The 13,912-nt window shown below is 36.9% G+C and overlaps 1 protein-coding gene across 1 annotated transcript in view; it reads left to right on the forward strand.

Moving 5' to 3' along the window:
• The first annotated feature begins 201 nt into the window (after window positions 1-201).
• LOC124721636 (putative Dol-P-Glc:Glc(2)Man(9)GlcNAc(2)-PP-Dol alpha-1,2-glucosyltransferase) overlaps window positions 202-13,912 on the forward strand; it is a 105,795-nt gene continuing 92,084 nt past the window's right edge. The window contains exons 1-2 of the mRNA XM_047246699.1: window positions 202-433; window positions 11,789-11,971. Of these exons, the coding sequence (XP_047102655.1) occupies window positions 254-433; window positions 11,789-11,971 (363 nt within the window). The 5' untranslated portion in view covers window positions 202-253. The remainder of the gene's footprint in view (window positions 434-11,788; window positions 11,972-13,912) is intronic.

A 13,912-nucleotide genomic window follows, 5' to 3' on the forward strand; every position in this document is an offset into this window, starting at 1 on the left:
TAGCGTCACTCCAGTGCCACCACACGAATTAGGCTGTTTCCACAAGTAGCGTCGGTGACGCCACTCGAAAGGCGACCAAGTGGCGTTAATTTTCTTGCGCGTGGAACGTGGCTTTACATGTGCAAGTTCCTAATTCATATGGAGCCTAGACAAAATAATATCTTTGTGGGTATGATCTTTGTGTGGGTTTGAAAAGTGTGGTGTTTGAACGTGTGATTGTTGGCCGTTGGTGACGTTACAGAAATACGTGAAAATGCGTTTGTGGAAGAGTATAATAAATCGCATGTGGAATGTGTATTCTGTGTGGTTTGTGTTTAGCGTGTTCACAGTGTTCATATTTGAGAGATTGCACAAAGTGCATCCTATCCCACTTGTTGATGAGGTGTTTCACATACCCCAAGCTCGGAATTACTGTGATGGCAATTTCCTGCAGGTATTAGACAATTTTTATCACATATTTTCTAATAATTGTTCTTGACATAATGTATTTTATTCAAGTGAGGCTATAGTTGAACGCTCATACTTGATGTTGCCGGTTACTATCGGCTCCACGAATCAAATACATTTCGCTTTATTGCTAATAAACAGTCCACTGTAGATCATAGGTACATCCACGAGACCAAATTATAGTGTAGACTTTGTTCAAATGACTTTCATATTTAGGTTCCGGCGATTTATAAACCTTATCAAAATCTACGAAGATCATGGTCTTCATATGTTTTTATGATTTTTTAAATTTCCTCCACGAATGTGGGAAAGGAATATGACATGCAATATTTTTAATCAGAATCCACTTCTTCGATAGGAAATCAGCAATATGTGTCGGAAGACTGTAAACCATATCCATCGTGTTGTTTGTCTGTATCTTGAGTTAATAATTGGGATTACATAAGTATACCTCCTTAAGACTGGTCATATTTTACTTTTGGTGTGGCGTCAAAAAGTGTTTGGATGCCAGTTGGCATAATTTGATAAGCTAATCAACTTCCTATTCTCTGCTAGTGTAATCTAACCTTGTAGCTGACAAGGCATTATACCTAACCTTCCAACATCACGATTAATGGAATTTTGAAGGATAACTTCTACAAGTGTAAGGGCTGCGATCACATATATAACAGGCTGCACAAGACAGGTCCAAACACATACTCGACAATTAGTCCCAGGAAGAGTGTTTGGGGGGGGAGGGGGGGAATTCATTTCCTCATGGGGATTTAGTTTGGACATTTTCTCTGATTCCTTCCATCAAATGTCTATATAGTGTAGGTTACACAGATAGTGGTTTGTGATATCATTTCCATAACTTATTGCATCTTTCTTGGAGCCAGGCATTGTTACTAATCCAAATGCTTATAGGACTGCTATGATTTGCGTTTGTAAATTCATTATACTATCAGAAGTGGTGCTCAGTGTCATGACTGCACTAATAGGTCTGATAGAAAAATATCTGTGGGGTGCACAAGTGCTGTTCTTACATCTATTACTTGGCAGAGACTTGTGTAGCACAACTATATTAATTGCAGAGGAATACACACCCTTTCTAGTCAGGAGAGAAACTTTAAACATGGTTGTGGTGAATGGATTAACATTCGGGCTAGGCCCCAAAATTACTCTTATTAATGGTAGCAATATCCTCAAACTCAGTCAAAAATAAGTTACAGCAAGAGTTTTAAGCCTGCGTCATTGTAATGATTGTTGGGAGGTACACAAATTCTAGAGTATTGTAGGACTCGATTTATGTAAGTATGTGATGTGCAAGATAGAGATGTGAAGGAGTCATAAAGTTCACTAGCAAACTTAAGGGGCATGCTGCTAGATCTGCTACCAGTAGGTTTGATTAACATTCGAGTATTAAGAAAATGCTGTATGTGAACTCATAATGTTATATTCACAGAACAGTTCTGAGTATGTTTAGAGAACTGCATTTGTGGCACACTGCAGAATGAACCCACTGCCTCCAACATGCATCTTGCCTTAGGACTGTGAAGACAGTATAGAAATCAAGGCTTGTATGGAAGCATCTGGGCAGTTTTCCCTCTCTCTACCCATTAGTGGAACGTGAAATGGAACATCTAGCAATAGTACAAGACACCCTCTATCATGCACTGTATTGTGGCTTGCGAAGTACGCGTGTAGATGTAGAATTAGGAGTACGTGGTTTGAGATGTTGGAATTTAATTATTTTATATTTTTTATTTATTTTGTTTAGGGTGGAGTGTACAGTTTGCATGTAATGAAGTCTGTGGTCACTTGGTTTTTTTCTGGTTGGGAGGTTTGTAGTTCTGTAGGTCTAATTAGTAATGGAGGCAGAATTCAGGGGACTGTGTTACAGTAGTGTAGTGGAAACCTCTGTTCGGTAAGGTCAAATGGGATAGGAGTAGTATTAATACTGATGGGTAGGCCACTTCAGGGTGGTTGGAGAGTTTAAATTAAAATTTTGTTGTTAATGATTGAGCGGAGTTTAAGAATTTTTAAAACTTGGGCATGCACAAATACTGTAGATGGATATTGGTCTGCTATTACGAGTGATGATAAGAGGGTATGTGTTGCGGACTACTTCACAAATGTATTTGGATGGGTATGTGTCGCACAAGTTGGTCTGTGAGTGACTGCGTTCTCAAATCATTTCTGAATGCTGACTGGGAGGTCTATAATTTTTTTACTGTCTTGTTTCTTCTAAAGCCAATCATCATGCCCTTTTGAACATCAGATAAGTTGCTTCGTTTGTACATTACAATGACGACTGCAGTGTTTCCCCTCCTCCTCCAGACACGCTTTATATACCCCCCATTGATAGTGCTGCCACCTGTGAGTGGCTATTGTACGATGACGTCGAATACACATGGTGCTCACATTAATGCGACTGGACAGTGTGTGTTGTCTATGTAAATACAGTAAATGTTGCAGAGACTTCTTCACATTTGTGCTCAAAACAATGGATGGAGATTACTGCAGAAAATTATGTTAGGAATAGTGTTGTAAATCAGTGGCCAGACAGGTATGTAGTCAGGTGTCATCCTACTTGAGGGACATCTATAGACAATGAGGAAATAAGTTTTGTTGATTCTTAACTTCCTACTAGACATGTTCAGAGTGATGGAGAGATAAGGACAGAGCACCACCACGAAGTTTTGTAAGAATGGTCAAACACTAAAAACGAACTTGTAATTATTCTATGAAACGTTAATCATTGTAAAGTTATTTGCAAATAAAGTGTGTACCCATTCCTCCAGAAAAGAAATTGTAACCATGGTAGAAAGTGTGAAATATAACAACATAAATGTTTCTCTTCCAGGAAATGATTTGTTCATTGTTATAAGATATAATTGTGTAATTCTTTTCTTTATCATTGTAAAGTATTTGTATATGTCTTTTGAGTATTATTGTAAATCGATGTATACTTTTTCAATTAACTGAATAAGACTGGTGAAAAACTTGGGTAAAAATTTGTAGTTATTGAGGGGTCACTCTGTGTCAAATCACCCAGGTCATGTCATCAGCCATTTCAGATTTTAATGAAATTTTGTACATGTGGTTGGACTTACAACATAAGAACTTTAGCAATTTTTCCCCCCTCAAGCTAAATACATTTTCAATGTAGTGGTGTCCAGACAATTTGGCTATGCGGGTGTGTCGATGCAAAGAGGTACGTATCTACAGAAATACTCATAACTCTGGTCTTTATGAAGCTTTAGGTTTGGATTTTTTTTCCAGGCGTTAAGAGGCATATAGTAAACAAATGCAGCCATTTAAGCAGTTTAAATTTACAAAGAAAATTACAAAATAATATTAATGAATTTCACATTCCAGTTTCTGGAAATGAAATGTCATGTGACGAGGGCCTCCCGTGGGTAGACCGTTCGCCTGGTGCAAGTCTTTCGATTTGATGCCACTTCGGCGACTTGCGCGTCGATGGGGATGAGATGATGATGATGATGATGATGATGATTAGGACAACACAACACCCAGTCCCTGAGCGGAGAAAATCTCCGACCCAGCTGGGAATTGAACCCGGGCCCTTTGGATTGACAGTCTGTTGCGCTGACCACTCAGCTACCGGGGGTGGTCTCCAGTTTCTGGAAAAATTACAAGGGCATTGGAAATGCTTGTAACAGATTTTCCAACATGCTGGAAATCTGGTTTTAGTATTAAATAGGTCCCATGATTGTAGGCTTTGTAAGAAAATAAAAATCTTAATGTGTTTTCTACAACTGGACATACAGTTAAATCTGAAATCAAAAATTCGTCTCTAATAAGAAATCATTCCAAGTAAGTTCATTCAGCCTGACACCCACTGACTCAGATTTTCATGAAACTTTCTTTGCTTGTTACTTTTGCCATGGTAAAAACAAGTGTAAAATTTCTTCCAAACGTTTTTTATAGTTTTTGGGAGAAAATGGTAAAGTTTCCAAAAGCATACATAAGTGCCTTGGCTGGAGCTTGCACTTGAATGCAGTACTTTAGGGAGTTCATGGGAAAAAGGTATTTAATAACTCTGCTTGACTTGAGAATATAGAAAACCAGCTTGAATTGTTATGACCCAAGCAATGATTTCTTAAATATGTGAAATCCTTTCAGACAGTTATCACACCACTCATTTTTCAGATAATCAGATATGATTGAAAACAAAAAACAGCATTGATTTTGACAGGCATGGGATTTTCGCTTATACTCCAATAACACCAAAGAAATGTAATTAACATGCAGATACAGTGACAGAACCACTGATGTCACACAGATGTCAAGACCACCAGATGGTGGCAATTCAGCCGATATAGGCCTACTCTAAAAATAACTGCAATCAAATGTAGCAACATACTTGGAATTATAATTGCACAATGCCCTTGAGACATATTGTACACAGCATTCCCAGAAGAATGTAAATTATTTAAAAACAATTCTGCTAGGCAGACAAATGTTTTAAATTTAATATGTATATGTTCAGCAGTGAAGATTCATGCAGTTCCAAACGAAAGTTTTTCATCATGACTCTGTTTTTAACTCACTGTAACATATTAGATTCTGGTAACTTCATATAATTTTTATGAAAGTAATACATGCTTGCTAATGTGTTTGATTCAGGTACATCAACAGTACATAATGTTTTCCAAAGGCACAAAATGAGTGTCTTCTCTTCCATACCAAAGGAATGACACTGCTGGTTAGGTGGGTGGAATACACGGCTTCATCACATACATTCTTCAGGAAGGCAAAGTAGCACCTTGATCATCAACTGCCACAAAAAGATTTTTGTCAAGGATGGGTATGTGTCCATTGCAGGGCATTTTCAATTGAATGAGAAAATCAAGAAAACTTTTCAAAACAACTTACCCTTCTAATTTCTGATACATCACAGGGAAGCAGTTTGTAATTGTGGTTTGTAATACCTGGTACCAGGTATTGTGCAAGTTGTCAGAAATCTCTTCCAGAGGTTCACTCCTAGGAAATCCTTCACTTTCGTCTAAGAAGTGAAGGGGGAAAATTGTCAGTATTAGCCTTGCAGAAATTGTAAACATCAAATTCAGTTATTTGTACGCCATGCTCTAGTTGAAGACTAGCTTTTTCGGGCTTATTCTCTTTTTTACATTGAGCAGTACATCCATCAGTGAAATAATGCAGTTTCATGACTTGTGGTTAGTGATCAGCCAGCTGCATAACCATTTCTTTCTGAGCAGCATTTACAAATCCTACATCATGCTCCATATCAGCACTTATAAAGCAGCAGTTTACTACACTCAATTTATTTTCATTTTCACATAAACACAAATAAGATGGATTGTACAGCTGCTGCTTGTCCAGTGCTAACTCTGGATTTCGTTCTGACTACAAAAATGTATTTTCAGCTAAGCTGATTAACAGAATTTCTTTCCTGGGGGTTAGATTTTCTTTCATATTCTCCAGGAAGCTTACCTGACTGTTAGATATAAATAGTGCAGTTTAAGTGCCTGTAATTTTGTTACCAATAAGTCAGTGTATTTGTCATCAGTTGCAGACTGCTTTACCATTTCTGTGTAATGATCTCTGTTAATCCACTGGCTGTACTCAGTTTCGTCATCACCATCTTTGTAAGCTAATTTTTCTTTCAATAATTCTGACAATTGGTCATCATCAGGACAGTTATGACACTCATCAACCATGCAGTCAGACTTCTGAACCACATAGAAGAAATTTTATAAGTTCTTTAGTGTGTTCTGCATCCAAGAGCAGTTTTACATTTTTATGGTTACTGCAGACTCACACCAAATGAGTGCCTGCAGTGCCAGCTAAAACACATCACTTTGGTGTTAGTGAACAATATTTTAGAGAACCAATGTTAATGTTTGGGTTCTCCCATTTAAAACAAGAATCTAGTTCCCTTAGGTTGCAGAGCATGCCATCCTTTTTTTCCCATTGTATTCTAAATGATTTTATCACAATACATAAATTCATACTTTCCATTTTATTTAACTGGGCACTATTTCAATTAAAAACCAGCTTTATTACAAATGGAATGGTCAATGACTGCACAGCAAACAAATATGACCTGTCTCACAGAAAGACAAAGAGCAACCGAGGCCAAATGGACTGATTGTTGCATATCAGTGGCTCTGAATATTGATGGCACTGAATATTGGATGTCATTGAGTGTTGCATTTTTCATGACTGTGGAGGTTCAAAGCATGCTATTGCATGAACACGGAACACTTCCCTACCACTGTGAGCAGGTGATTAGTTGCACAGATACTAAGATACATTGTAGACTATCAAAAATTCCTGAGTTAATAACATAAAATAAATTTTCACACTTAATTTGTCTGTCTAGAATAATTTACATTTAAATATGTTGCTTGATATCCCCATATGTGAGGCAATTGCTATCAGGCATGAATGAATTTACTTGGGATTTTGCTTTTTTCATCATAGCAAAAAATATTTTTACTTCAGATTTGTGTGTCCATTCACAGAAAACTCATTAATATTTTTATTTTATTATAAGGCCTGCAGTGTTGGGAATTATTTAAGACCAAAACTAGATTCACAGCAGGTTGGAGAAATGTGTTAAATGCATTTTTAAATGCCCTTGTAATTTTTCCAGAGATTGGAAAGTGATGTATATTGAGAATTTGGAATTTTCTTTTTAACTTTGATGCTTTAATGCATTTCTGTTAGCTATATGGCTCTCTTAACTTCTGAAAAACGTATTGCAAATCAAAAGCTTAATGAAGACCAGAGTCGCGAGTATTTCTGGAGATAAGTACTATTTTCCATGGATTTTCTCACAGAGCCAAATTTTCAGAACATCACTACATTGAAAATTCAGTATAAAAGGCATAATCAGTATCAACGCAACCACGGTGATCATAGTCTTGAATGTTATTGAATTTAGCATATGCTAAAATTCAGGAGTAAGAAACACTTTTTTTTTTCCTCCAACACAGTTCCTGTCTCGAGGTACAGGCCTAGAAAGATCACACTGCGAACACTATTTTGAAGATACGAATATTGGAAATTTTTTTAAAATGCTGTATCTGTGTAACAGTTATAGATATTTTGGTAGTTTTTTTTATTTGAAAGATAATTGCCTCATGGTTACAAAGAAATCCTCCATATGGATGTATCTGTCGAAGTTCTTTTACTGTCGCCTTTTGAATTTTTTTTTATAATTTACAGAAAAAAACTTTTTTTCAGAAGTGCCACGCCAGAAAAGTTAATTTTTTTCTGTTGATTAGTACCATGTACTACTACATTCTTTGTAAAGGAGAGCTTCCTCTTTTAAGTTGGACAGGTTTTATTTTAAAATATCACTTTTTTAAAAACCTGGGTATACAGTGCTACTGGTGACAGGAAGGAGCCTTGTGATGGTGTAGGAGGCCTGCTGAAGCACCATGCTACAAAACATAATCATTCCAGACCAAATACAGCTGCAGTTCAGAATGCTGAGGATTTTACTAGAGTGTGAAATCTTACACATCCACAGCTCTCACTCTTTTGTCCAAAGATGAAATCGAAGACTTCCTGTGAGCAAAAAAAAAAAGAATGGTCCAAACAAACCAGTCCTATGAAAGGAATTCAGAAGATACATTTTTGGACTCAAAGTGATGGGCAAACTCATGTTGCACACACTTTAAAGAGCAAGGAAGATGAAATTTCGTTTCGTCGGCCGACACCTCAGAAATAGCAGGATAATATTCAGATTCACAACTTGAGAAGTGGGATGTTTGTGGCATGTGTGTATGGTGTGACTGGTGGATTGCAGAGATTATAGACACCAATTATGAGTTAAATGAAATTCTAGTGAACTTTCTGCTACCACATGGACTAGCTGCTGGATATAGGTTTCCAGCTGAAGGACAGCAACAACACCATCAGTGCTCACTTGCTGTTCACAATGTTTTGAAGATTGTAAGTGCTCCAGATCCTATTGGTTCAACAGGAAGGCATCACTCTATAGCAAAGGAACATAGGCCCTACTGAAGAAGTGGAATACATTTTTAGTTCATTGACTGGCCAATTTCAGTACAAAACAGTGCACAGAAGTTGTATAAATAGAAACCCTTAAGTCTTTGGACCATTCACATATCTTTTGGAACCATTTAAAATGCTTGAAAAATGAGTCTCTTACTCATCCTTCAAAACTAAAATTATGTTACATAAGGCAAGGTTTTGATTTTTGTGAACCTGTTATCTGATAATGTTAGGTAACTAATGAAGCGGCAGTGAATTGAAATTAATGCACAACTTGACTGGTATCAACTTACAGGATACACCTTGAGGTATCAAGGAATCATAAGTTTGGTAATGGAGGGGGGGTGTGGGGTGTGAGGAGTACAAATTGTAGAGGGAGACCAAAGCTTGGCTGAGCTAGTTCAAATGTATTTGAGTTTTAATATACTTTGTACCACCACCACCACCAACAACAACAACAACAACAACAACAACAACAACAACAGAATTACTACAGAAACCATTGTTGTTGTGGTGGTCTTCAGTTAAAAGACTAGTGCGATGGAACTATCTGTGCTAGTGTATTCTATGGAAATTTGTTGATCTCTGTACAACTACCGCAACCTACATCAATTTGAACCCTACAGAAACCTTATGACTCTGTGACGCACTTCAGACTTATCTCATAACAAAATAATTTAATACATTCAGAGTAAAGAGATTTTTTTCATGTAATATGTGATAACACAAGACATTATTATTATCTGCAATTTAAATGAAGGCTTGTGCTGTGTTAAAGTAGTCGGCTTGCAATAGAACTCAAACATCAGCTAATTGAATCTATAGATTGAAAGGAACTAGACTTAAGCAAATGTTGTGCCCCAGGTAATGACTGGGTGTCCATCATGAGTCACAAAGACAGTAGTGTGCAGACAAAACAAAAATAGCACTTCTTGTACGTCCATCCATTGTGCATGTCGCAATTTAAATGTAGCCCATAATGATGTTGCAGAGCCTAATTAAAAATGTGACATGTTTCTTAACAAATTTCAGAAGATCTAAAAAAATTTTGGCCATAGAAAGCCACAGGGGCAGGATTTAAAAACTTACTTGGTGAATACTTCCAATGCAAAACTAAAACCACTTACACTTGTGTGTTAGGCTGGGAGGTACAATGCCATATATGGAGTTTAAGAAATATGTTGATTTTCAGAAAAGTCTGACAAACACAATTCTTACAAATAATACATGTAATGAGCAGAGGCTACCAATAGTTCTCTAAAAAGAGAATGCGAACTTCGTTACTCATTTAGTAATTTAGTGCAAAGTACCATAAAAGGTCAGTATGGGATCTCAAATGTTGCAATCTAAGATTATGGATGTTGCAGTTGCTCATGATGTCTTAGAAATGACGTCACAGGTAATTAGCACCAAACGATCACTCGACAAACTGCTTGATGGAGCTCTCAACATCTTTGAAAGATTGGGTGTCAACTGTAAACTTGGTGTCAAAAGAAGAAAGGCGATAAAGAAGCAGTCCACTGAGACATAAATGGCTAATGGAGCCAATAATGAAATTTAAATAATTTTTTATCCAATGACTGATACTATTTATCTGCTACTCAATCAGTAGTTTAAAAGACTAAAGATAGCTATAAATGTGTACAGAGAAATGCAACTTTTGTCCATGTCTGTTGCCTGTATCAAAGATCTTAAAAATGAAACACCTAAATTTACTACAATGTTTCTCAATTTCGATCATTTATTTTTCTAAAATAATGTACCACTTTCAGAAGAAAATAGAGCAAAATTATTTAAGCAAGACAAAACTTAGGTCACTGACAGCATAAGTTCAATTACCAGTATTTATTTTGACATGGATATTCATTGACACATACTTCTTTCATATTGATGATTAGTTTTTTTTTGTCTTACAGTGTTGCTTTATTTTATGAACAAAAGTGTGTGGACCGTATTTTATTTAACTATGTCGTTTTGTCTGAATTAGGCAGTCATCTGATTTAAAACTAAAACTGTTTTAAACCTGAAAGACTGCCCAATTCAACTGAAACTGGTTATAACATTTTATTTACCTGTGATCAAGACTGTTTTGTTCACAGTACAATAAAACATCACTATCTTCACTTGCAATATGATGATGCCTTTCTGTAGCATTGTATTAAAAAAATGTTTATTTTCGTCATTCGTCTGTGATGTGTGTGCAGGTTTTTCATAAATGGTATTTTTAAATTTTATTTAAATTTTCTTCAGGTAATAAGGAAAGTTGAGGTTTAATGTCCCATAGGCAATGAGGACATTAAAGGTCAGTAGGAAGTCAGGTGAGGTAAGAATATGGAAGGAAATCCTCACCAAAGGAACCTTACTGATATTTGCCTTGAATTATTTAGTGAAACTATGGAAACTTCAATCTAGAGTGCTGAGCCAAGTTGTCCCGAATAAAAGTCCGGTTTCTCACGCAGTGGTGCATCACTGTTACTTTCGTTTGATGTGTAGTATTTCTTATGCGAAATGTTGTAGGGACAAAAATTGTTTCAGGTGTTGAAATATCAGAATAAATATCATTAAAATGATTCGTTTTACTCAAGTATTAAAAATAAAACATTTTTTGAAAAAGTTTAACCTTTTTTAATTTAGGTACTTGCTTTGGGTCTCTAATGATTGTGGTTTCAACCCTACTTGGACTGCTATTGTTCAATAATACCACAAGATTATGGTTTGTGGTTTACCCATTTCAAACTTGCTTTGGCTTCCAATGTTTTCATTGTTCGGTTGTCATTTCAAAGATTATTTAGGCATTCCAACACATCTTTCGAAAGTCTGTCTTGATATTGTTCTTTCTTAGTTACTTAAATTGAGACTTGTTTTACCCTGTTTTAGTCAAGATGGGCCCCCAAATTGGCTGTATGTCCACTTCACAGGGTGCCTCTACCTTCGCCTCTGACTGTCACACTCTCTGGTTCTTTCCTTGCTTGCTGTGCCGAGATCCCCCACCCCCAAGTCGCACTGTATGTTGTCTGCCATGTACCGTAGTGAGTGTATTCACTAACCTACTACAAGCTAATGTCACGTGTGATTAGTTTTCTACCAACTTAAACTACTGTTGATATTCGCAAGCAGCTTGCGCTTTGTACCATCATAGGTGTTCGTGAAGTTTAATAATTTGGAGGTATTGCCATCCATATATGCTTTATGATTTGAAGATGCGGTTTCTGCAGTTTCCACCGACACTAATATGTGTTAATTATTTTGTTGTGTTGTCTACTTTTGTTTAAATTACATTAAAATTTTTACTCTTGGATTGTTTTATACATGAGAAATGACAATTGATTATGTCTTTCCTTTTCAGTGGGATCCTAAAATAACAACACTCCCAGGACTGTATGTGTTTTCTGTCATTTACCTCAAGATTGCTGGATTGTTTATGGGGCAAGATTTTTGTAACATACATGGTCTTCGTGTCTTTAATGTTTTCCTCTGTCTTGCTAATTTTATCCTGATTTACAAACTACAACGGCAGATAAGCACCTTGGTAAGCTACATGACAGCAAAGTTTATCGTAAAATGTATTTATGTTAATGATTTGTGAGAAATGTTTAATTACTGTTAACTGGAAAGTTCTGTAAGGTGTAACTGCTTGTTCCAGTTACATGTCCACATACAGAAACTAGTCACTCATAGGGAGAATCATTTTTTTACAAATCACAGGTGACTGTCAGAAAAAATTAAAATCTTCAGTATATAAATGTGATTAGTTACCAAAGTGTCAGCTACAAAGAAATGTGTAAATGATAATATTTTTTTATATAAGCTATGTAATTTCATTGTTGCTGTTTGAGCTTCTAACAAGGGACCCTCCCCATCGCACCCCTCCCCCCCCCCCCCCCCTCAGATTTAGTTATAAGTTAGCACAGTTAGCCTTGAAAAACTGAACACAGGTCAATCGAGAAAACAGGAAGAAGTTGTGTGGAACTATGAAAAAAATAAGCAAAATATACAGACTGAGTAGTCCATGCGCAAGATGGGCAACATCAAGGATAGTGTGAGCTCAGGAGTGCCGTGATCCCGTAGTTGGCGTGAGCAGCTGCGGAACGAGAGGTCTTTGGTTCAAGTCTTCCCTCAAGTGAAAAGTTTAATTTTGTATTTTCAGCCAATTATTATCTGTCCGTCAGATGCGAGGTAACTACGCCGTAGTATGGGGACGCTACACCTAAACAAACATCGAAACACACGATGTCAGTTGACTACAGGGCACGGAAGAGAGGGTATTCCTGCTAACGAGGCTCCCTGGCTGGCAGTTGACTGTTAGCTACTTTCGATGAGAGTGCATTAAATACGTGAGATGTATTCCGTGGGCAATATGAATCCAGCAAATATAGCTCGCGACTTCAATAACGAGGTCAATGAATATTTCCCGAACTGTAAAGAATCGGAAAGTTCCTTAAGGAATCGAATGATTATCGAACATTTGTATGATTATTTCCTACATTTGTTGATAAGCAGTATGTGTGGTGATGACGACGATACTTTGCTGATTGCTGCTGGGCTGTATGTACCAGATGATGGGATTTTTGATGATCCGTACGAAGAACAAAAAATGGTTCAAATGGCTCTGAGCACTATGGGACTTAACATCTGTTGTCATCAGGCCCCTAGAACTACTTAAACCTAACTAACCTAAGGACATCACACACATCCATGCCCGAGGCAGGATTCGAACCTGCGACCGTAGCAGTCGCGCGGTTTACGAAGAACACAAAGAGGAAATACTGCGACTTCAATCTGATGGTATTTCTTTGGGTTACATGAAGGATATGCTCCAATACAGGTTACTGTCCAAACCAATTAAAAGACGCAAATATACATTATGGAGTGAAGTAACAAATAAATTTAAAAAATTTAAAGAGATCGAGGAAAAAAAGCACAATTAAATATTGCAAAGAAGTCGTGGAACCCGAAGACAGAAGTTCAGTGAACTAGAAAACCATGTATACCGACAATTTATTAAAGCCAGAAATGAATTAAGTGCAGTGCATGATACAGACCTACAGATTTGGGGATTGCATTACGCTAAACAAATCGGCCTGGACTTCAAGGCTTCATCTCATTGGTTTGTTACGTTCAAAACAAAATACAAAATTACGAGCAGGAAGATTACGAAATATGTAAGCAAGAACTACATGAATAAACTGGAAGAACTTTTAGTGTGTTCCAAGACATTTGTTACAGAAACTAAAGTCAGATTCCAACAGTGTGAAGACGCATATATTATCAACACAAATCAGTCCGGTTTTAACTATGAAATGAAATCGACCCGCACGTTATCGTTAGTTGGAGAAGGCGACACGGAATGTACTGTAGACCAGCTGCATGCCACTTCACATAGTTATACCACACAATATGCTCTGAACAAAGCAGGATTTATTTTACCTACATTTTATTTGTGTTTGCAGGAAAAAATGGTGTATTTGGA

Source organism: Schistocerca piceifrons, chromosome X (assembly GCF_021461385.2).
Source record: "Schistocerca piceifrons isolate TAMUIC-IGC-003096 chromosome X, iqSchPice1.1, whole genome shotgun sequence".
In the NCBI taxonomy this organism is placed as follows: Eukaryota; Metazoa; Arthropoda; class Insecta; order Orthoptera; family Acrididae; genus Schistocerca; species Schistocerca piceifrons.